Source organism: Stylophora pistillata, chromosome 11 (assembly GCF_964205215.1).
Source record: "Stylophora pistillata chromosome 11, jaStyPist1.2, whole genome shotgun sequence".
Lineage (NCBI taxonomy): Eukaryota > Metazoa > Cnidaria > Anthozoa > Scleractinia > Pocilloporidae > Stylophora > Stylophora pistillata.
In genome coordinates this window covers 19,745,403-19,770,658 of record NC_142529.1, presented here as the reverse complement: position 1 = coordinate 19,770,658, position 25,256 = coordinate 19,745,403, and the positions used below count along the sequence as shown (strand labels likewise).

The 25,256-nt window shown below is 39.4% G+C and overlaps 1 protein-coding gene across 1 annotated transcript in view; it reads left to right on the top strand.

The window, feature by feature from the left end:
- The window catches only part of LOC111339480 (E3 ubiquitin-protein ligase rnf213-alpha), a 138,050-nt gene that overhangs the window by 97,508 nt on the left and 15,286 nt on the right, over positions 1–25,256 (top strand). Inside the window, exons 63-85 of the mRNA XM_088738394.1 lie at positions 221–576; positions 814–972; positions 1,075–1,222; positions 2,251–2,336; positions 11,598–11,733; positions 12,187–12,294; positions 12,673–12,758; positions 13,136–13,321; positions 14,257–14,395; positions 14,632–14,877; positions 15,155–15,291; positions 16,083–16,573; positions 17,080–17,547; positions 17,863–18,032; positions 18,534–18,740; positions 19,277–19,491; positions 20,067–20,175; positions 21,554–21,645; positions 21,888–22,136; positions 22,342–22,453; positions 23,151–23,576; positions 24,331–24,447; positions 24,828–24,938. Coding sequence (XP_088594520.1) covers positions 221–576; positions 814–972; positions 1,075–1,222; positions 2,251–2,336; positions 11,598–11,733; positions 12,187–12,294; positions 12,673–12,758; positions 13,136–13,321; positions 14,257–14,395; positions 14,632–14,877; positions 15,155–15,291; positions 16,083–16,573; positions 17,080–17,547; positions 17,863–18,032; positions 18,534–18,740; positions 19,277–19,491; positions 20,067–20,175; positions 21,554–21,645; positions 21,888–22,136; positions 22,342–22,453; positions 23,151–23,576; positions 24,331–24,447; positions 24,828–24,938 — 4,554 coding nt within the window. The remainder of the gene's footprint in view (positions 1–220; positions 577–813; positions 973–1,074; positions 1,223–2,250; positions 2,337–11,597; positions 11,734–12,186; positions 12,295–12,672; positions 12,759–13,135; positions 13,322–14,256; positions 14,396–14,631; positions 14,878–15,154; positions 15,292–16,082; positions 16,574–17,079; positions 17,548–17,862; positions 18,033–18,533; positions 18,741–19,276; positions 19,492–20,066; positions 20,176–21,553; positions 21,646–21,887; positions 22,137–22,341; positions 22,454–23,150; positions 23,577–24,330; positions 24,448–24,827; positions 24,939–25,256) is intronic.

The following is a 25,256-nucleotide window of genomic DNA, read 5'->3' as shown; positions in this document are numbered from 1 at the left end:
ACACTCATTCGAAATGCGCTCTCTGTAGAAAATTAAACGAGATGCACTCTTGCTTAGATAAAACTGACTCGCAGTAGAAGGTGAAATTATCCATTATTATAACTGTAAGTGTAATAATCTTTTCCATGTTATGAAAATGAACATTTCCTGAAGCATTTTCACTGATGCGGTTTTCAACGGCGGATCCGAAATGACCATTTATATTTATTTATTTCATTAGGTTCATATGGCATCATATCAGTGCAGTCCTCTTTCAACCCCTGAGGGTATCATGGCGACTTTCAAGCAGTGTAGCAAGTTACAGGAAGGAAAAAATCTAGACAAGTTTGTTTCAGTTGTAGTCCTTGATGAGGTTGGCCTTGCTGAGGATTCTCCTCTCATGCCCCTAAAAACCTTACATCCATTGCTCGAGGAAGGTGTCACCTCTGCTGATGACGTTATTGAGACTGACGAGAAACCACAGCGTGTAGCTTTTGTTGGAATCTCAAATTGGGCCCTGGATCCTGCCAAAATGAACCGTGGAATTATGCTGTCGCGTGGGGTGCCCGAAAAAGATGAACTTGTAGACAGTGCAATGTGAGCTTAAACATATAATACGGGCGTGTTCGAGTTAATTCGGGTCATGAAATGTGCTGGTTTAGATCACTTCTTTGATGAAGCACTGTCTATTCTTCTCACCATTTTCGAACGTTCGGTTTCGTATACATAGGTTACTTATCATATATTTTCCATTACTACTTATTATCTCATACTTAAGAGTCTTTTTTGGAGGGTTATTGCTTTAGCTCACGCCTTTGAATTTTGCTTTTGAAGGGGAATCTGTTCTACGGATGTAGGGGTGAAAAATCTTATTCAACCACTCATATCTCCACTGGCTGATGGATATGCAGAACTTTACAAGAAACAGAAGCATTTTGCAACCTTAAAGAAATGGGGCAAAGAAGAATTTTTCGGTCTCCGTGACTTCTATAGGTTTGATATTTAAGAATGTTTTCTTCATCTTGCTTCTTGTAAGTCTGGATGTATTCTATAGCTTCTCGAAGTGATTTGCTTTCTTTTGCCTGTTTATGTAAGCCTAATCAAGATGGTGTACTCGATCGCTGCGAAATCTGAACATAGACCTTGTTGGTCCGAACTAGAACATGCTATCAAGAGGAACTTTGGTGGCTTGATTGAAGGAGACCCTGTGGAGATATTCAAACGATACTATCCTGAAACAGATGTGAGTAGACATTTCGAGAAATTTTCAGTTGAGTTTAAATGAAAATCTGAGATGAGAGTGTTTATTACTCACTGACCCAACATCTCAGTAAAAAGATGAAAAACTAATAGCAATCACGACTTGGAAGCTCTCGCTTTTATTAGGAAAAGGTGGCCGCTTGTTTTATTAGAGTTCTCAAGGTGATTACTGAGAAAAAAAGTTATCGAACAATTTTGTTTAAAGATTGCTTGTTTAAGACATGACTGGCCAAACTTACCTCATTAAGGCCTGTACTGGCACTTATTACGCGCTTAGTTTTATCGGTTTACGGTACATTTTGCTGTAGCTGGAAGCAAGAGTTTTTAAAGTAACAATTAAAAAACCCGATGGAGTAGAAAGTGTCTACCGTAGGGAACAATTTGATATATGACATGCGGAAAAATTATGAAATTTTAAACTACATTGACCCAAAATGTTTCTCGACTCGTTGCTTTTAAGCCGGATATAATTTGTATCATCAAGTAACAGGTTTCGTGAACGCTTTTGGCTGTATCATTTTTCCCTTCGATGATTTTTTTTTAATTTCTCCAATCTAAAGGGGATTATTAGTGTATCAAATTTATGCTTTAAAAATGTGAGTCACTGCGCTTGTTTAAGAGCCAAAGACCATTGCACCTCTTTGCTTGGTCCATTGATTGAAAAACCAACGGTGTTCTCGGAATGCGCCCGATTATTCGCCTGATTATGTGATTGTCTTACGCAGTACAGGATGCACAGTGCAGTACCAAAGAATCGCCTTGATATTTTCCTTTGTTCTGACTGGCAACCTTGGTTACTTTACTTTGGTCTCCAGACGTATTTTGGTAGTGCTGAACCTTGGAGTCCAATGGTTGTTTTGTAAAAAGACTGCGCAATCTTATGCCGAGACTTTTCATCAATTAAAGTGAACTGTTATCAGTGCAGCTGAAGCATTTAGAAACAGTGTCAATGAACAATTATTAGGAGAAATTTCAAGGTTTATGTTGTTTTACGTTTTGCGTCTTAATTAGGATGATGTTGCAAAAGCCTGCACGACAATAAGGTTAATCGAGGCAAGTCTTGGAAGGGAAGACGTGGCTGACCGAACTAATTTCAGGTAGAGTTGATATCTATCTCTTCTGACGTGATTTAGTTAACTTGTGGCAATCGGTTAGTACGTTATTTCTCTCTCTATTTCGTTGGCCAATTATAGTTGGTTTGTGTCTCCGTTTTTAACTCGTTAATTGCGCGCATGCGCAAGAGCGAGTTGTAGATATGATGTGAAGAATGGCACTCATTCGCTCGCTCGATTCTTGTAAACTTTTTTGGAATTTGGGCTTTTGAGTGCATTTGATAGTTTTTGGCGAGTAATAAACAACCGGAATGGCGACCTTTGTTGCCAAAAGTGGTGGTGGGGTGAAAAAGAAGCCAATGATAATCTTAAAAGAGTTTAAAACTATACGTTTATCATCCGTGAATTAAATTTTGCCCAATCTTCGAATACTGACTTTTGTCTCTTGCAGCGCATATTTTATTTATGGCGTCAATGCTTCTATTCTTGAATGTGTATCTATGCAGGAAAATGATTATTGTGTCCGAAAAAAAAAAAACAAAGAAGGGAAGTTTAGCGATAGGTACTTATTGAGTTTTTACTCAAAAATGAAGATGAAAGATAAAAATCGCTAAATATTTTCGTATCTTGGGCAAATAGGCATTCGGATCATACTTCAAAAGGAGTATGCAAATTTGTCCGTGAGCGGAGAGATCTCAAGTTTCATGGAATCAGTAGGAAGCAAGACGAAAATGACCAAGAATCACAAGAAATATTTCGGGACGACAGTTTTATTCAAAACAGCTCTTGATTTGCTGTTATAAGCGAAAAACGAACGAATTTCTAGCGTGTACAAAGCCCACGCGGTAAAATTCATCATGCTAAGATCGTTGTTTACTGGACTTCAAGTCCAGAAAATTGCGTAGCTTTTTCTTGAAAATTATAAAAACCAGCGATTTAACTCAAAATTTTTTATTAAACCACACTTTTTGAACACATTGTTACTCGAACACAATATTTACCGGGCCATGGAATCTTCAAATTGTCGCTAGGCCGTGCTTGAGGTCCGAAAGTTCAGGTATTCTCTCAGATACCGGGTTCTGAAATAAATAATAATTAACACATAGGGTAATGTGAGGGGGTACTGACCCTTGACCTTTCCTGCCGACTCCACAGGAGCAAAACACCTTAGTTCGTTTTTCTTTCTTCTTTATTTCTTCGCCTATCTTTTCTTCTGGCTCCGAGAGATAATTTTCTCGACAAACGTAGTCGTAGTGCCCACAACCAGCAGCATTAACCGCCTCCCGGTTAGCTCAATGGATAGAGCGCTGGAGTGATGTGCGGGAGGTCGAGGGTTCGAGCCCCGGCCGGACCAACACTCAAAGTCTTAAAATAATTTGAGAAGAATATGCTGCCTTTCTATAACATCAAGAAATGGTTTAGATATTCTAGTCTTCTCGGATAGGGACGAATAAATGGAGGTCCCGTCTCCTGCAGGGTTAGGGGTAGGAGACGTTAATTTCCCACGCACGAGATTACTGTGTGATGGATGTCCTCCCCTGGGGTGGGATTGGTGGGTTGTTGTCTTGCGTTTCATACATGAGCCTCTGGCTCAGGAAATATGGGTAACCATGCCCCACGTAAAGACATTAAACTTTGATTACTATTACTATTACTACATTAAGAGTGTGTCTCTGTAAAAGCGGTCCGGTCAATTTTGCTTGAGACACAGATTTCCCTCATTTCTTGTGGGTTGTAAGACATTCATGTGCCTATACTAAAACCACAATCCGTTTGATCGGATCTCTTTATTTTGCAAAGTTTTACGGAAATGAAATTTCACTCGAGCGAAGGCCTGTCGTGACATTTTTCAAGACCTTAATTTGAGACAACTTTGGAGGACAATTTAAAAAAAACTACGGAACTCAGCAAAAAACAAATACCACAGCCATGTATATTAATTCTATCTTATCCATCGAGGCGACTTTCGTGAACATCACATTTCAATCAAAGAAACAGGAAGACTTAAACGACACCTTATCGATTTGCTTAAGTCACACACGCGAAAACCGATCAAATTCAAGGTAAATTTTTGAAAAAGTGAGGCGTTCTTAACTGATCCAACTAACATAGTTAGGAAGAAGATGCCATAGAAGAGGTAACTACAGCAAAAAACTTTGCGGCCCGACCTTTACGAAAACTTTATAACTCCACGAACTTACCTAATTTTCGGCAATCTCCAAGTTTAGCCGCCATTTTGAGGGACTTATCAACATGAAGCGTTGCAGACACAAATCGAACAGGTAGATCTAAAACCGTCAGAAATACATGCGAAAGCAATTCAAATAAACTTTACTTTCTATTCAAGCAGCAAAATGTGAAATTATTCGTAATACTTACCATTCCTACATTCCCATACGACCATTTCTTCCAACAATTCAAACACAACTAGTGTTCAAATTCCCCTCGTCAGTCCACCATCAGAAATAACCTGTGTCACCCAACCTTGGACTCAAATGTGAAGTACGAATCAAATAACACAACTGCTTCTTCTTCGAGGCAATATCATGCTGGTATTTTGATTTTCTGATCGACAAGAACGGTGTTCAGTAAGGGATCGCCATGTTTACCTCATACACGGACCGCTGGCCAGCCGCTGAGTGAAAACAGAACGGTGTGGGGTGGGGTGGGTGGGGGCTTATCGTCATAAGATATTAGAATACATGCTTAAAAAACTTTGGGACTTTCAGTCTAAACCGTGAAGGCATGCTTAGTGGTACAGACTACTTTTATTTTGTTCACATAACTTTTTCCTTTAAATCAGGACTGGTATTGATTAATAGAGTTATCGATGTATTTTTAACCGGGTTACCCATATTACTTTTTGCTCTTCTTCTGTGGTATAAAATAAGGTGTCTATTTTACGAGAACCTTTTATTTATGCCCCATTGCACGGAATAAACACTGTACCTAGAATGTTTTTTTCTAAGTCATTTCTGCTTTTCCCAAGAATGCATGAAAAATGATTGCTTTATATAAAAGGCTGACTCTAAAAATATTTTCCGCAACAGTAACCAATGTCATTTACGTAGGACGGTAATAAAACTAGCAATGTACAATTTTTAGTGTTTTCCACTTATGAGCCCGACATAAAATTGTTAAGTGAATCATGTTAGTCTCAGCTCATACCTTTAATCGAGCTGACCTTTTATCACTAAACCCTATTCTTTTTGAAATGTTCAGCAAGCAACCGTGATCGATAATCCTCATACGTTGGATCAGCCATGATCTAATCGGCCCAAAGTAATGAATATAAATATAGAGGCAAGACCGATAGAACGTCTTCAGGCACCAGAAGAACTTCAGCCTTCTTCAGGCACCTAAAGAAGGCTGGTTTGGCCAGCCGAAATATAGTGCTCCGTCTTAAAACTTATCTACGTTGTATCGGTCTTTCCTCTATATTCCTATTCCGTTTTCATTTTCAAATTTATTTCCATTTTTTTCATACGAGAACGACAAAGAGTTTTATAAGTAAACCGAATGTTTGGTGTACCACGCTTGTATATACAGAAACATGGAAAAGGCCGGCTAAATAAGCACCTTCCCTCGGCCTGCTCCTAATTTTTGGTTGCTTTCACCCCATGCCTCTGCACGACTCCCTGTTGGCTAAAAAGAAATTTGAAAGACTACTATGCAGGACGCCTTTTCTTTTTCATTTCAGTTACCCTCTACAATTCTTTATAAGTATGTTTCGTGTTGAGATTTAGAGCAAACTTTCTCCGCTAACCTCTGACCTGGGGTCCACAAGGGATCACGAATTTTATGAGGTGTGGCCTGAATGTCATCAAAACAACCACTGGGCATATACATAGGACGCAGGTGTTCTGTCTTGCTAACAACCTTGCAGAGATTTGGGTTAAATGTTGTGCTGAGTTTATTAGTCTTGGCTTGTTGGACAAGAACTTCATCTCTGTTAAAAACAATACAGGTGTGGTTGGACAACAACGGTGTTTAAGGAGGCTCGGAAAGGTTTTCCGTTGCCGTGGTGTTTTTGAAACGATAACAGGTTACAACTGAATGAGCTTAATCGTGTGGGAAAACTATAAACATCTTTACAACTATATTGTTGGGCAAGACGTAAGGTCCACAAACAGACACTCAAATTTTCAGTTATTGTAAATTATCTGAAAAACTAAGTCGGTTACCTACCATTTTAGTTTCTTTGTAGGAAAGCTCCCGAATTTCTTTAAATTCTCAGAAAGTATGAAACAAATTTATCTAGCAGATTTTAAGACTTCTTCCCGTACTTATAACTGATGCCAACGCGATACGAGTCCGGGAGGTCTAAAGGAACTCGCTCTAACTTTGTATACTCGATACGATTTCACTGATTTCCGCGCCAAGGGAGCAATTCATGAGTGGTCGGTGGTTACGCTCGCTAGGCAAAGGATGGGTTTGTGACTTTCTCACTCAATTGAAGAGACTCGCGTCACTCCTATGAAATAGTTAAACAGAATACAGACTGCTAGCAGTTTCTTATTTTTCTTAAATATAGTGAGGTCACGCGTATCCTATGAGCATGGAGAAGCCGCGAGATTGGTGACTCGTGTGTCGCGTCTTTGCTCTCGGAGTTGAGCAAAGACGAGAAACTTTACCACTGCTGCGATACAAGAGGTTCAATGGTTATCTCGATTATCTGAACACGTTTATTTACAGTACATGGTAAAGATTTGTTTATAAATATATGAACTGATGCCGATCCTTTTTGAAACGAAATGTATTTAAAGAGAAAAAGAATACCCGAGCAAAACAAAAGTTGTCTAGATCTGCAACACAAAGCATGCTTTTGCACAAAGACTGAGAATCGTAATGCATATTATGATGCTTTAATGAATATATTCGAATGTTCCCAAAAATCTTCTGATAATCTGCCCGCACCCACCCCACACCCTCCCCCTCACCACTGATCCGTACTGTTTTCACTTAGCGGCTGGTCAGCGGTTCGTTTATTAGGTAAACATGGCAATCGCTTCGTGATCGCCGTTCTTGTCGATCAGAAAATAAAAAAACCAGGCTGATATTGCCTCGAAGATGAAGCAGTTGTGTTATGTGATTCGTACTTCACATTCGAGTCGAAGCTTGGGTGACACAGGTTATTTCTTATGGTGGAATCGACGAGGGGAATTCGAACACTAGTTGTAGTGTTTGAATTGTTGGAAGAAATGGTCGCTTGGAAATGTAGGAATGGTAAGTTTAACAAATAATTGCAAACTTTACCGCTTGAATTGAAAGAAAAGTTCATTTGAATTGCTTCCGTATGTATTTCAGACGGTTTTAGATCTACCTGCTTGGTTTATATCTGTTACGCTTCATATTGACAAGTCCTTCAAAATGGCGGCCAAACTCGGAGATTGCAAAAAATCAGGTAAGTTCGTGGAGTTATAAAGCTTTCCCAAAGGTCGTGCCGCAAAGTTTTTTTCTGTAGTTACCTTTTCTATGGCGTGTTCTTCCTAGCTATGTTAGTTGGATCAGTTAAGAACGCCTCACCTTTTCAAAAATTTACCTTAAATTTTATTGGTTTTCGCGTGTGTGACTTAAGCGAACCGATAAGGTGTCATTCAAATCTTAATGTTTCTTTGATTGAAATGTGATGTTCACGAAAGTCGCCTCGATAGATAAGATAGAATTAATATACATGGCTGTGGTATTTGTTTTTTGCTGAGTTCCGTAGTTATTTTTAAATTGTCCTCCAAAGTTGTCTCAAATTAAAGTCTTGAAAAGTGTCACAACAGGCCTTCGCTCAAGTGAAATTTCATTTCCATAAAACTTTGAAAAATAAAGTGATCCGATCAAACGGATTGTGGTTTTAGTATAGGCACATGAATGTCTTACAACACACAAGAAATGAGGGAAATCTGTGTCTCGAGCAAAATCCACCCGACCGCTTTTACAGAGACACTCTCTTAAATGATATAAACAACGAAAGCATACCATGTAACTGTTGACGTGGCAGTAGAGGAATAGTTGGGAAGTTTTCCAGAGATGAAAAGATCACAATTGGCATTTTTAAGAAGTTAGCCATTGCTAGAACCATAAGATTTCCCAGCTCTTCAATAAAATAACCACGATGGGAATACCGCTCAACTTCGTTTTCAAAATTGTCAGTGGCTAGGAAGTTTTTTTAGTGTTGCATGTTCTTTCCTGACCACTCTGAAACGGTTAATTCTCTCAGTTTGGTGACTAAGCTGTCTTCACTCTGTTTGAAAAGACCGAGATAAGTTAAATGCTCAACCACTTGACAATCTATTTCTCCTGTCCTTGTAATGCGAATAATGTTCCTTGCCACAGCTCGAAAACAACAATCTCCATCTTTGGGAATATGCTACCGGGACATTGAACAGCTCTTCAAAATGTTGTCTATACGTTTATCATGCTCGATGACATCTCGATCTGTACTGAGTTCAACGTTAGAGAACAAAGTTACTGACGTGTTTAAATGAGAAAAGTGACGATGTGACACTTCTGTTCCTGAATTACTAAGGCTTGCTAGGCTTTGAAACGTAGCCATGTTTGACTGTGCCTTGCTCAATACATTAATCACAGCAGAGTGACTCAAAGAGGCCGCATGGTTATTACAATTACTTTGTGGCGCTGTTAATTCGTTAGTTTTTTCCCTTTTCTCCAAAGTTTCCAACTCATTGCCGAATATTTCGTCTGATTTTTCAAAGATTTGGCTTGTCGTGGAATGAACACGTTCTATTAACTTGAGTCTTTAGTGAAGCACACGGGTTTCCTCTGGAAGTACGCTCGACGACTTTCTGTCCTTATGGTTAATGCCATCGAATACTATCATTAATAGGGCATAAACTAGACGAACTCCCACTCTACCACCATTAAGAAGATGACCGATCCATCTGTGTAGTGCTTCATTTCTGTAAGCTCCTCTTCCCGGGGCTATTCCTTATTAAAAAAAAAAAAAACAAAAACAGCTACCATAACAGCAAGAAAATTTTAGCAAAAGTCTCATATCACTTGCGTTTAAAGTGATTGTTCTATAAGAAGTTACCAGCTGATGTAGATAAAGGACAATGCAACGATTCTAAAATGTGTCAGTTTGAAATATTCATAGAGAAAAGTATGGATTAAGTTCTGGTTAAGGATTTTGTTATACAAATAGAGAAAAGCTTTTAATTATTATATAATTTGGTTGGCAATGATGCTTAGTTTTGTTTGTGGTCAAATAAGTAGCTTGTTAAGTGGAAAGGTATAGCTCAGTTGCTTTGACTAGAACCAAGGTGGCAGTTTGTAGCATCCTTATTGATTATACAAGAATACATATTTAACAATAAGTGTGGAAAAACTTGAACACTTAAAGTCAAGGGGAATATGATGCGGCAACAAGAAAAACTCAATATTTTTCACTTTTGCATAGGGAAAAAAATTTGCCCCACACCTATACTCAGTCCTTTAGACTTGTGACTGAAAGGAAAAAAACATTAAATAATATTCTGAGGGTACAGAAACGCGAGGTTCAGAGTTAGAAAATGATTTGGTACCTTATATGAATAACTTTAAATGCAGCTATAGGATTTCAACAATTTTGGGTGTCTTCTGGCACTGTGTCCCATCTGGTCTTTGCCCTCACGTCCTCTGTTCCCACTTTTCTCTGGTCCTCTGTACCCACTGTTTCTCTGGTCCTCTGTACCCACTGTTCCACTGGTCCTCTGTTCCCACTTTACCTCTGGTCTCTGTACCCACTGGTCCTCCGTGCCCACTGTTCCTCTGGTCCTCTGTACCCAATGGTCCTCTTTTCCCATTGTTCCTCTGTTCCCACTGTTTCTCTGGTCCTCTGTTCTCACTGGATATCTGTGCCCACTGTTCCTCTGCTCCTCTGTACCCACTGGTCCTCTGTTCCCACCGTTCCTCTGGTCCTCTTTTCCCACTGGTCCTCTGTTCCTAATGTTCCTCTGGTCCTATGTACCCATTGGTCCTCTGTACCCGCTGGTCTTCTGTTCCCGCTGTTCCTCTAGTCCTCTGTGCCCAATGGGTCTCTGTCCCCACTGGTCTTCTGTACCCACTGTTCCTCTGGTCCTCTTTACCAACTGGTCCACTCACCCACTGTTTCTCAGGTCCTCTGTGTCCACTGGTCCTCTCACCCACTGTTCCTCTGGTCCTTTACCCACTGGTCCTCTGCACCCACTTATCCTCTGGTCCTCTGGCCATCCGGTCCTCTGTGCCCTCTGGTCCTCTGTACTCACTGGTCCTCTGGTCCTCTGTACCTGCCGGTCCTCTATTTCCACTGTTCCTGTGGTTCTCTGTGTCCACTGTTCTCCTGGTCCTCTGTACTCACCGGTCTCTTTTCCTACGGTTTCACTGGTCCTCTGTGCTCACTTTTCCACTGTTCCAACTGTTCTTCGGGTCCTCTGTACTCACTGGTCCACTGTGCCCACTGTTCCTCCGGTCCTCTGTGCTCACTGTTCACTGATCCTCTGTACCCATTCACTTTACCCTGCTGTTACATCTATCTGTTAATTGTTAGTCATTTCATTTCAGAACCCGGTATATGAGAGACTACCCGAAAGTTCGGTTTCCAATGTACGTCCACAATTCGCATCGCGATAGAGAATCGTACTGTCGTTGACTCGAGAGCTTATTTTGTCCCCTTTACGACCTTATTTTCCAAGGAGAGTATTCTATAGCATTGCTTCTTTATATTCTTAGTTCCACAAGGCATGACTCACTAGACAGCTTATGCATAAAAAGAAAGCAACCTTTTGATAATCTTGTGCCTATATGCTTATCCTTGTGTCCGAGAGTCCCATCCAGCGTATAAGCTTTCATATGCTTATCCCTATGTTTACATCGCAAGTAAATACCGAGCTTAAAATTGCAACAATAGTTTTTCGATAAACAAAACAGCACCCTTTTGAACTTTCTTTCCACAAACCTTTACAGTAAAATCTGGAACAGTGATTGTTTTACTCTACTCCTACTCAGACCATATTTTTTGTCTTTGAGGCCTAATTTAAGTTCGCATCATATTCCTCAAAACGTTCATTTACCAGTCCAACACTTCTTAAAACGATTCATACCCCAGTAGGGAAATCAAAAAGCAATTCCTATTGACGACACTTAAATAACATTGGCTTATCCAAATCACGAGTTGGCTCACAGAGCCTTTGATTTCTTTTGTTAGTCGGGTAATTATTAATTTAGTTAGATAATAAGTGAGTGAGTTAGTTCGTTCTCTCGTCTGGTCGATCTTTCTTGAATCCGTTTGTTTGAAATATCTTTTTAAATTGGTGACCAAATGTCATGCTTTTGTAGTGAGAACCGTTACCTCCTGATATTGACTGAAAACTATGCTGCGCTACCCATCGTACAACAGCTTCTTTTGAAGAGGTCAGAAGATGCTGTTGTGATCTTTGGAAGCAGTTTTCCAAATGACCAGGAATACACTCAGGTGAGCAGCAAATGACGACAGGCACTTGACGAGTATTAACAGAATTTATTTATTGCTTTGGGTGGACTTCCACCTATCTCTTCATCGAATGCTTGTTGGGCCCCAAAGTCCACAATGTTCTCCTCCATTTTCTGGATCTACTTAAAGGTGGCTTGAGGGTGCATAGTTCTGTACAGGGATAATTAACGATGATCTGCATCTCTTTAGTTTTCACGAGATACTTTTGAAAATCGTCCACTGGATTCTCCGACTTAGAGATGACTGTGTCAAATAGTTAGACTGGGTAACTCTTTGTTGTCACGACACGGGCTCATCAAAAAATACGCTGTTTCAAATCTTGAGGCATTTACCCCCATCACTGTGTAGGAATTGGGGCTCTTTTGATGTGACAATTTAAGGACACCACTCTTCATTTGTTGAACTAATCAGTTTCTATTGCTTTCCAAATTTCAGATTTGCCGCAACATCAATCGTATCAAGGTCTGTATGGAAACAGGAAGAACCGTGATCTTGTTGAACCTTGAGAGTCTTTACGAGAGTCTTTACGATGCCTTAAATCAGGTAGGAGACATCCGATGCAGAAATACTTTGTGCATAGATAATTGGATGAAAATCAATTTAATTTTTTTTTCTCAGTAACTTGCATACAAACAATGCCGGGATGGGGAACAAAATGATGTTACATCGGTGATGAAGTTTTGCGATTTGTTTCACAATACCTGATGACGCATGGCTCCCTGACTCTGTATGAATTATTTTGATGAAAGCTGTATTGTGCACCCATTCTGAGCACCAACGCAATTCTATCCTCTATTGAGAAGTCTATGTCAAATAAGGCTTCACTGAAGAAGCTTTTTGCACCATGTTTGTCACTTTGTAGGCAGTAATGTCAAAAGCTGCAAGAATGTTAAGTTCCTTCTGTCTACAATTTTTTTTCAGTACTATGTGTACTTTGGAGGGCAGAAGTATGTGGATCTTGGGCTTGGTACTCACCGTGTAAAGTGTCGGGTTCATGACGATTTCAAGTAAGAATTTTTGGATATCGAGATAAATAAGTTGTCTACCTTGTTTTGTTGTACAGCTATTATTGTGACCGCGTCGATGACTTTTGCTTTCTTTGTTTCACGTTACTGGTAATTTTTTTTAGGTTTTCAACCGTTCAATATGCATCTGAATCTTTTAAATATGATGGCTTGAATCACTAGGATAAATATGGCGATAAAAACGAAACCACGGTGAATGCAAATTCTACGAATAGCGCCTAAATTTATTTTTACATGAGGTTAGTGACTAATCGATATGACGATTATCATTCGTAAATTCTGCGCTCAATTAGTCTAATAAATCCTAGCCGCAAGATATGGTGTTTTCTCGACGAACTTCCCGATTTTTCTTGATTTAGGTTGATAGTGATTGCCGAAAAGGACGTGGTGTACAACAAATTTCCTATACCGCTGATCAACCGTTTAGAGAAACACTTCCTTGTCACCTTAACAAGTTTAACTCCTGAACAGGGAGATGTAGTACAGGAAATGAATCTCTGGGCTTGTAAGTTTTCTGAGGTTTCGAGAGAGAGTGGATGTAACAGGTAAGATTTCGAGGTTTTGGGATTAGCTTGGGATAGTTTAGAAACATTGTTTTGACATGAACTTGTCTTTAGCCTTGATCACGCTAAAGGCACATGAGTGCGACGTGTGATGGGTAGGGAGAATACCATTTCCTCCTCCTCTTTTTGGAAGCAAGGGCTGCTTACTCTGTGATCACAAGAGGGAAAGAATCATTATGTATTGAAACTTTCCGCACCAATCACTGGTTCGAAAAATGCAAGAGAAAAGATAAATCGCCGTGCTTGCAAAAGAGATACGATGGGCCATTCTTACTGTATTCAAGGTTGTGCTGGAACTACTTACGTACTTCGTTCCCTGGGGTTATGGTAAATCTTGCGCTAGCAGTGGTGTAATAATTGATACGCGAAGAAACATTTCATGAGTAGAAATGCTCAAGCAATTTAGTGTTGGAATTATATGAAAGCGATGTTTGCAGTAAAAAACCCTACTTGTGTCGCAGTGAAAATAAGGCCTGAAAAATTCAGGCTTTCCACTACTACATAAGAAGGGTCTATTACTGTGAGGATCACTTTCATACATTTCATGAAACTACAGAACATATATATGATTTTCATGTATTCAAATTCAGTGTTGGAGTTAGTTTATGTAATTTTCAAACGATATTGACTCTAAATGTTCCTCGAGTCGTCGCTTTCAAGGTCATGATTTGCATGAGTTTTCTGCACACTTTTTGATTAATTCTTATCAACTTTTTAGAGATGATTAGTGTATCAAAATTTTTCAATAAAATAATATACACTACGCAGCTCCTTTGAGAGTAAAAGACCATCGTACGCGCGTACTTTAAAGAGTTAGGTGTGATGTTAAGCGCAGGACACATAGCGCAGTGCAAAATTGAGGAATTACCCAACAAGCATTGTGTTTATATGATTTTTGTTTGTTTTTTTATTTTAAGGGATTTCTCCATCGGGGACGCTTTCGTTGGATTCCACGATGACACAATCCCCTCCATTGTGATGCAAGTCTGCAATGAAAATAAAAGAGAGGAAAATTTATCAGCCAGTGATCGCACAGAGGATACAAAGGAAACGAAAGTAAGAACGATACGAGACGATAAATAGGTACTATTCTTTGGCTAAACCTATTATTTCCAACAGATATTTTGAGAGTAACTCAGTTGCTTTTTTGGTATGGAAGTATACGAAAATGCAAGGTGATGCTTCTCTTCCTTGACTTATTCAGTTTTGTATGCTCGTATTTTTGTTTATTTGTTTGTGTGTGTGTGTACGTGCAAGCTGTGACGCTTTACCCACACTAGACCGTGAAGTAGCTTCGCATATTTTCTAAGCTGATGTCCAAGGTACTTCGAAGATGTCAGATGATGCTTCTGGAGATGGCTACACCTGATGCAATTGCTCGTCTTCCATACACTGCTCTGGAAAGTGAAGCTCGTTCCATCTGGAATGTCTACTTTAAAGAGCAACAACATTCAAGTCTGGCAGCGTTCATGTCGCATGTGCTTACCTTGAATGATAATCATCAAGGTGAAAGGCGTCAGGAAGGGCTCTCGATTCAGGTAAGTCGAAACATCTGGAAACTTCGAATCGTGTAAAGAAATGATCGGATGGTGGTATACAAGAGAAAAAGGCACGAAAGAACTAAAATAGCCACTAGTTACCAAGTTCTAGAACATTCCCAAAATGGTGGGAATGGTTTGAACATGTGAAATCTAACAGACCCAATAATAAACCAGAAGTGGCTTCTTTAACCTTGGGAAATATCGTTAACTTCGTCTCTGTTTTCACGACTTGACACTATTTGGTTTAGTAATCGGGTTATCATTTTTGCCTTAGGTAACTACCCATTCACGTCTGCTCTCCAACAAAGATTTGGATGAAATAAGTAATCAAACTGATTTTAGACGTTCGAATGTGGTTTTAATGACACTGCAACAATTCCAAACGGAGCAGCAGTTTAGAGCTTCGGTCAGGTAGGAGCTTGATCTCGAACAACTTCTTATGCGTTTGCTTAGCATTAATAGTAAAAGTGCCCACTAAAATTGTATTTTTAATTTGATGTAAAATATATTTACATTGAACTACGTTTACTTTTCAAAATCGGGAAGTCTTGGGTTTCCAAAAACGGTTTTGACAAGCAGTATGGAAACGTAGGAACGGGAAGCCCTGAACAAAAGTCCCTCGGAGTTCACGCTACAGTTCGATTGAGAGACGGGGATTAAATTACCAGTGTGATGGCTTTCGTGTACTGCTATCGAGCGAATTCTAACTGAGAAAGAGTGCGAACATTCAATTATTCCTGACGGAGTTTTTATAGATTCGAAGCAAATTTTTGCACGACTGCGGCAACAACACGAAGTCAAGCGGCCGCTCCAGTGAACCCTAGACAAGGCTAAGAGTAAAACAGAGTCAATTTTTTGCATGCGTATATTAACAAGAAATCACATGACTTTTTCTCGTAAATTTTTCGGAGACAATAAATTTCACTCGCCCTACGGGTTTGTGCGATCTGGTTAGCCTTTGAAAACTTCACTTGCACAGACTTATTCCGAATTGCTCATCTTTGCAAATTATCTGTGCTTATCTTTGCAAATTAGCTGTGATTATCTTTGAAAATCGTTTTATGGAAGAATTTAATTTAGCCCCAAGGGAGATGTTGAATAGTAATTTGCCAACACTTAGGAAAATAGAGCGTATTTCGTCCTGAAAATTACAAATTTGCCCACAATGATGTGTAATTTCTTACGTAATCTTTTTCTTCCAGGGATTTTTTTAAGCGTTTGGGCGGAAAATGTCCTTGCATTCTAGTGGTTCAGTGTGATTCGGGTGATGAAAATTTCAACCTGATTGCTGGTGCAAGGCACATTCTGCTAGAGGAACGAACAAATGCACCTGAAATACTCGATTTGCCTTCGGTGCAAGCTGTCCACATTTTGCTGGTCATACAGCTACCAAGAATTGCTGGTGGATGTCATAACTTTGTCGGTTTCCAGGGTGGGAAATGGATGTCTGCTCACATTGATGAACTTCGTCCACCTGGTGGGCACACTCCTTCCATCGAGCAACTCACCGATCGTCCTATCAGTGAGCTTTGTGGCTTGGGAAGTGGAGTAGCAATGGCAGTGGAGCTCCTACGTAACTGTGTACAGGCGGCTGCTTGTAGAATTGATAGCGAAACGGAATCAGCCGAACGGTCAACTCATAGGATTGAGCTGCTTTTGGATTTACTACCTGATGACTATCAAACACAGAGAGGTTAGTTTACAGAGAAGTGAGCACAATATATTTCTACCGAACTTGCCAATGATATACTGATAGCATTTCAAGAAAATGAAATCTTTATTAAGTATGGTTTTTCAAAAGATTTAATAGAGCCTCTAATTTCTATACGTATTTTTCAAGTGTTACTTATTCAGATTTGTTAGAGGGATATATATGTGAATATTTATACAGTTTCCCAACAAATTCGGATTCATGTGTGTATATCGAATCGGAGCTGTCGTCTTTGAGTTTATCTGAGTTTGGGTAAGTGCATTATTCTTTTGAAGGAGCAGCAAATAATTTTTTTTGTCCGAATGCGATATGAATTCGGCGGTTTTCTTTTTTTAACCGCACTTATGTTTCAAGGTAATGGAGAAAGGATAATAGCTTCATTTAGAATAAATTAAGAGATGATGCGGAATAGAGCATCACGTAGTTTCGAAGTAAAATCTTTTCGGTAACTTTTTTCTCTGTTTAATCTTTGCCGTTTATTCGTAAAGATGAGGAGTCATTTGCAAGCGTATTAGTACAAAGGACATACTACCTCTTAATGGAAAAAGAGGCTACTGCATACGATGCACAGATATGGCTTCACTCAGAAGCTCTCTCTGGAACAGGGGTGCAAGAGTGGGGCACCTTTAGAAAGGCCCTTTTGCAAAGAATGTATTCAGTGGTGGTGCCCATTTTGGCTGAGATCATCGCATTTGCAGACAGGGACATGAACTTGGACTTGGTAAAGAGTGACAATAGTTGGGTTTCAAAGCTGTGGTTGAAGATTTTAGCTGACCCTACCTTTTCAGAACTGAGTTACAGCGAAATGATATCACCTGCTACTAATTCTGTGCGGGAACGTGTTCAAGTCATTGGCTCTGGAGCTGAGGGTCACAAGTTCTGTAGCCGGTTTCCATTTTCGTTCCTTATAAAGGAACGCGTGGAGAACATGGTTAAAGAGGCATCTAGCACCTCAGGTAATGAACTTGTCTTCGATTTTCTTTCATTTTGCCCTATTCTTGGCTTTTTTTCAAATTTGCTCGGCGTGTCCTTTTTTAAAATTGTAACTTGTCTACTATGTTTCTGACATTTTGTTCATTCTAAGTCTTAATAAAAAAGTGTCAAGAGTAATACTAACTTAAGGCTAATCGCCTTTTCCTAGCGTTTTCTATCGCTTACGAAGAAAGATCAGTATTGTGTTAAAAACTAAGAAGTAACTCTGAAGTGCTAAAGCGATGAAATCTAGTTCCGTGGCTAACCATTAGTTTTTTAAATTACTGCTTTGTCCTCAGCTTTACCCGGTTCTAGTACCACCCTGTTGGTCGCATTACGTGATATGATCGACAATTCGCAACTGGGACTTCTCTTCAAGGAATTACGCCATGAAGACTCCGTTGCTTCGCAATACCTGATGGATTTCGTACACATGGTGCACAAACCTTCAAACGATAATGAATACGAGGTTTCACGATACTTTTCATAACATTAATAGCCACACTCCCACTAATTGAACTCTAAAACTACCCCTTAGAATGTACTCTAGGATAGTCATTTGACTCGCTCCTCCCCCGGCTGGAAACATATTGCGTGATTAACTTGAGCGATGGGTGCGACTAGGACAAAAACAGTTCGAATAAATCTACGAATCTATTTGTGTTTGAGATTTATTTTAAGGACTGTTTCGCGTTGAAAGTTTACTTTTTAAATTAAATGGACTCTGACCCCAACCTGAAAAAGGTTGAAGGTGTTGAATACCCTGTATAAGTTGTTGTCTGGAAAACTTGATGTGGTCATTAAAGATGCAGATATATCAAATATGTTTTATACAAGACGGAAATCGATCCATAGATAAACTAGTTGGAGAAAACAGTTATTTTATTCCGGGGTAACTGAGACTTACCTCAGTGCAACTGAAACGCGGTTAAGGCTACATTTTCTTTTTTTTGTTCATGTTGTTTTTCAGCTTGTGTACGAAGCGATTCTTTCGTCTGCGAGAGAACTTGGTATCCTGGATGATGAAGATGATAACGAGTCGATTGACATAGCTCTCGTTCATGTCGCACACAGTAGAGTTCAACACCGTTTAAAGTATTTTGATACAATTGTCAAAATGAATCCAAGTCTTATCCCGCGACTACGTGAAGTACTTCAAGGAAGTGAGCCAGAAGTGGTGAGTTACTCGAGTTTTGTAATTCAATGCATGAACAAAACTGCTTATAATAATACATTATTAAAATTTAACCATTAACATTTTTCCCTGAAAATTTCAAGTACGCCCGAGAAACAGTGAACTTAATACCTTTCAAATCTTTTTCATACCTGCCATCAAAGTATTTTCTACGATAATACTTGAGTAATAGGTTGGGTTTTTCGGGTATGGGAGTGGTTTGAAAGCTAGTATATTAGAGGTCCCTTGGCATGCTAGGTTGTTTTCTTGCTTCAGATGATTATGTTACCGCTTCAATGATATCATGCCCACTATGAGCCCTTCCCACCCCACACTATTGGGTCTTTCTGAGGTTGTCCCTTCCTTTGCTTCATTAAAAGTTAAACTTCATCTGAGTTGCACTTGTTAGTGTGCCTCGTCTGTAAATTAAAGATTGATTGTACTGTATTGTTGTTATCATTATCATTGTAGTCATTGTTACTACTATTGTTACTGTTATTATTATTGCTATTATTATTACTATTATTATCATTTTACAGCTTTTGGATGTGGTAGCGTTGCAAATTTGTCTTGAAGCGATCGAGCCATCACGAGAAATGTTGCTTTTTCCGGACACAAGACGAACTTGGTGTGACAGAGTTTTGTCTATGAGACCAGCGGTGGAAGACATGATAAGGAAAGAGAGGTTCGGACCTGCCACGGAGAAATGTTCAAACTATGGAGAGAGATCAACCGTACTGATTGATCGCTGCAGGTAACGTTGCATCCAATTTGTCCGCTAAAGGTTGGGTTTGACCGTGGTAAGAGCAGAAGTCGACTAAAGGTGCTGACGTAGTTTGCTGTTGATAATCCGTCAAGCCATTAATTGGGTTTTGTGTAATCGCTCATTCGCTTACAGTGTCCTGTACCTGAGGATTTGTCGGAAAAATGAGTCAGTCGGTCAACCGTGCATCTATGGTCAGTCAATGCATGCACAACCTTTAAAGGTCATTTAAAGCGTAAATAATTGACTTCAAGATTTTCAAGATCTCTTTTATATTGAGATCGTTTAAAATTATCTTGGGAATGCGTTATTGGTGTCGAGACTGCGGATATAGCGGGAAATAATTCCAGATATGGGAGATGTCTCATGAGAATAAGTTCTCAGGGCCTTGAAAATTTTTTGTTTGGTTCCCGAAAAAAAAAAGCTTTCCTCTATCTTATTAATACAATATTTTTAGTACCTTGTTATAAGGGGATCCATATGCTAAAAAGGTATTCCGATATTGGTTTTCTTGTAAAGTATTAACTAGTTGCTAAAAGCGATCATGTTATTCTCGTGTGGATCAGGTCCATGTGGCAGCGAATCGGAGCCGTCAGACTCTTTATAGAGCACGTGACTTTGTTCGCTGAGGAAGATGAAAAAGCCAACTCCGAGAATGTAACTATTTTGTGGAAGGTGCGTATAGTTAGTTAGGTAACTATACCAGTAAACAGTTTTTCTTTTAAGAGCAGATCCGTGCAAGAATGAAACAAAATCGCAAATCTTCGGCAAAGCTGAAAAAATCAAATTCACTCGTCTTTTGCATATAGATAGCCTTTGGTAAGTAGATGAATGCTATACAGTTTTTTTCCTTGAAATGTCTCTTAATTCACGAGAAAAACGATGGAAGCCGTTTTCAACTTAAGCACAATTTGGCGATCCCAAACACGAGTAAACAGGGTGGAAATGAGTCATGATTCTCTTGACTCGCTTGTCAAAACTGCTTCGCTAGAAAAAGCCGTCATAGTTTCAATTTGTTGAATAACTTACCATGGTCTAAACACCATGATTTCATAAACATTAGATTTGTCTGAGTATTCAAGGGAAGCAAAGAAGTTATGGCTCTCCCCGTGCTCTGTAAAACGGTAGACGAAAAATAACGACTATTTTGAGCCTGTGCCTTTGTTTAGAATTTCGTAAGATTAAGAATGACAATACCCGAGATAATGAGCCGCGACGTAACGCGACGGTGTAGATGTCAAACTTACGGAGACCGCAGAATGGAGAAAACAACAAAACGGACTGAATCTCTGGACTCATCTGAACAGCTAAGAATATAATATTTGAGTTAAGGTTATTGTATTTACTTTGCTATATGCATCGGAGTCGTGTTAATTTTTGTTATATCAATATCTTGATGGTCACATGTACATATCAGAATGGCTTGAGTTTTTTGTCTTTCTTCACGATTTTCCAAAAATTGTAAAAAATTCCAAATTCATTTCCCCAAACTAAACTTTACGTATTCTGAAAGATCATCAATTCTAGCATTATCATTCGTAATCTTACGAAATTCTGAGGAAAGGCACATGCTAAAAATTATCGTTGTTTTTCGCCTACCGTTTTACCCAACACGGGAGAGCCATAAACTTTTGACTTCTCTTGAATACTGGATTTAATCTAATCTTTATGAAATCACGGTGTTTAGACTATGACAAGTTGTACAACAACTTGGAACTGTGATAGCTTTTTCTAGCGCAGTTTTTCTGATACGCGAGTCGAGTGAATCATGACCTATTTTAATCCTGTTCGGTGTCGCCAAATCGATCCCAGGACTGAATACAAAACGTTTTGGTTTTTTCGGAAGCAAATAATTTTTTTAAGGAAAAAATGTGCACAGCAATTGTATACTTTCTAAAGGCTACTTGTATGCAAGAGAACAGCGAATTTTAGTTTTTTAACTTTGCCATTCAATGTTTGATTTTTGCACGAATTTACTCTTAATTTGAAAGTAAAAAATGGAAATGCTAAGTCGTAAATTGAAACTCAACAACATGTCTTCTTTCCGTTAAAGGCTTTGGGGGATGAAACAGACTTTTCTTCGCTGAGATCACTGCAGGCCTTGGAAAAATTCTTAGTTAACTACAGTGAAGACGTTAGGCAGAGGTAAAATAGCGCAACCATGACAGGTTTAGGGTCGTAAATACGCCTAGAGGGGCAGACATAACTATTGTTCATTATTTTTTATTCTGTAGTACACGGTTCAGTTGGTACGTATCGCATAGAATCTCAGTCTTCTTCGGTCTCAGAGGAAGAGTAAAATTTAAATACGTCGTTATGGACCCAAAGGACTGCACATCAATTCTGTTATTTTTTTACATTGCTTCATGGTTTCTTTGTGACTACAGGACCAATGAAAAGGCGGCAACCGAGTTACGCCGCCGATGTAATGCCTTTTTCATGGAGCTGGTGTCAATATTCTGTTTTGGTGACTCGGTGTCAAAGGACCTTGAACAGGAAGCTATCACTCTACTTATGCATTATGTCGTCGGTCATCAATCATCTCAGACAAAGGATTTCTCTCCATTCCCTGATCATGCTATTGACCCCACTCCTGTGGTGTGTTCATTTCTTCTCCAGTTGTTATTACGTTCAAGGTAACTAACATTAGGGATAAATCCTATCTTCTTTTAATATATTTCTCAGTTGATTACAGAACCTAGACCTTCGTTGTCCTCTTTACAAAGCCTAGACCTTTGTTGTACTCTTTACAAAGCCAAATTGATTGTACTTGTGATACCTCTTATCACTTCATAAAGGAGGAAGTATAAACTAGATTGTCTCTTATTTTTTCTTAAATAGAACAGAGCTGGTGAAAAATCATATAGGAGACTTCTTGAAAGGGGCTAAGAACTTAAAACGAGAACCTTCGCATATCAAGGAAGTCTCCCTTTTGTATGTTCAGTGCAGGGAGGTACGTGAACTGATATCTTCCACAGTGTAACAACAGTAACCGAAGTGAATCAATTGGTAAGAGCCGGATTAAATCCCTTTCCGTATAGAGAAAGGGTCTCACTTGACTTCGGTTTTTCGCGAGAAGAAATAGAAGATTTTTTTCACTTCATTGTACTAAATGAACGGACAGACTTAAAGAACTTCAAAACATACATTTCAATATACTTACGGTGAATTTCCTCGCCATTTAAAACTGAACAGAGAAAAATCTTCGTAGATAAATCGTGGATGTAAGTGAATTAAAACATTCCGCAAGATCATTGACTGCTTTTGAAGAGAACAATCGTCGTGATCCATTTAACTCGAGTTTGTTCGCAAAACCAGTGCTGTTGGTCATTCAAATGTGTACATGCACCTTTTTCTTACGTACTCTCTCATTGATCGTGGTAGGTAGTTATAAAAAAAAATTGCAAAGTTTGCTGGGAAGCCTTCTAAATCACCTTCATTACGCAAATAAAAATGTTCGACGAAGACCTCGGGCAAAGTTTTTCCTAATAATGACCTCCCGGCTGGTTAGTAACATGATAAAAAGTAAATCAACTGAAATCAAATTTACCTTACATTCGCGAATGTTACGTATGTCACTTTTCTCTATATTGAATGCATTCCGCCATAAAATCTGAGTTTTCTTACATTTGCATGGTTTTTTTATTCAGGAATTATTTGTAAGCCAGTATCAAGCCAAGTTTGCAGACAGGAGGTTGACATTAAAACTCAAACATGCCACAGAGAATTGCGAAGGGACAGTCACAGCTCTTACGCACATTGACGAGGATTCTGCTGAGATGAGCGCTCGTTCTCTGGAGGGAGTTGCTAAGGGACGTTTCGTCTTATCATTGGTTGTAGAGCTCCTTTACAAGTTATTTATTGAGGGAGACAGTAGCTACAGAGACGAAAAAGTTAAAAGAGAAGTAACAAAGTTATTAGAGTCTGCAAGGAAGCTTTGCTTGGAATTGTCGAGTTCCACACCGCAGCTCTACCTACTTAAACAGTTTGTCAGGCGGTATGGCTTGGACTGTGTTCGGACTTTGGGTCAATTTAAGGAACTAGAATGGATTCTACCCTCAGAGACTCGACAGCAGGTAGACGACAAATGATTAAAATTGCAATGAAATTAATTTCATTTGACCTGCGGATGAAATTGAAGTAAAGCAACAATCCTTACACGTGATCTGCAATTTAAGCAATTGCAGAAAAGAAGCTTGAAAAAATTCAGGGTTCGACCGGATTCAAACCCGTGTCTCACAGCTACCATTTGGGCGCTACTATCAACTTACTAATACGAAGCCGCACTTTTTCAACCTTTTTTTCTGTAATTGCTTAACTAGTAGCTCACCTGCGGGGATCATTGCTTTACTCGACTGATGATTATTGAATGGATTTCGAGGAAATGTGTGAGAACTGAATCTTAAGAGAAAGTGCTATGCATACGTCTTAAGTGTGTGACTGGAAAAGAAGACCTGAATCTTAGGATAATTCAAACCGTGGCAAGATCTTACTTGGTAGTCAGGTGGTTTACTTACTGTGCTACGGGCAATCTTTTCGCAAGCCAAGCCATTCACTAAGTAAACCAACTTTCCATTTACTCACTTAGGAGCAAAACCTACTCAAACCTCGTGAATATCACTTAACAATCACGCAAATGTTTGTAAAGCGCAAAGGTCGAGATCTCAAGGAGCCAAAAAAATATTTTGAAAGTTCCGATTTGTCGCTTCCTCTGTCTTTCGTCTGACCCACCATAGAATGTCTCTCTTAAACGTGTAGGAGCTAACTCTTTACATTTGACCTTAGATCAAACATGTTGCTTAGTAATAATTTTTGATCTTCGATCTGTAGGAGGATGTGATCCTAGACAGGTTTCTTGTTCATGGAGACCATTACCGTGCTGTCCGTGAGGGATTGGCCAAAACTGTCATCAGTGGGAACATCCAAGACATTGTCTCTGTCATTACGGTTCGTGTTCACCCACGTTCATCTTCTTAATCAGTGAATAGGTTAAGCTGCAATGTCTACGGCGTGCGTTATTCAGCAGTATCACAAATATGGTATAATTCCTTAGTACACCTTTAAATAATTCTATCAGAGAAGGATTTCTGATAAACGAAACTCAATGTTATCAACTTGATTGAGCTTGGATAAATAGTTTGGTTTGCCTTCACAACGACTCAGTAACTGAACCACATGTAGTTTAACAGACTAAAGATATTTCGATTAGCGAAGTTTGAATACATTTTAATCAATGACGGCCCCGTCAACCATCGGACATCTCACAATTGAAGCGTTGGAAAAGGTACTAGTCAGACAAATTACAGCGTGTAACAATGTTTCTGCAGGAAGCTGGATCACAAGTTGTCTACAACAATGTACCTCTTCTCCTCGCGATGTACCGTGAACTAACAATGGAAAATGTTTCACCAGTTCAGACACAGAATTTGTCCCAGGAGGTAAGCACACGTGACGCGTGGGCCTCCTTCTTTTTGCAGTAACTTTTCTTGGAATACATGTCCGCCTTTAACGCGCACTAGTTCGATACTTTTTTATTTGCTTTAGGGCTTCAAATAATGTCTCACTTGGTGCCGGTTTAATTGTTTGGACTGTTAGGGTAAACTAACTTGAGCACCACGCGCAAATGAGAGGCACCAGGATTCTGTTTAGGAACCCTATTTTACTCCCTGAGACTCTCTTTCCATTCTACTGAGTCAGCTCAAAGTACATAGTCCCGATCGGTAATCTTGTTTTGGTTTACGGGACCGCTGACCTTG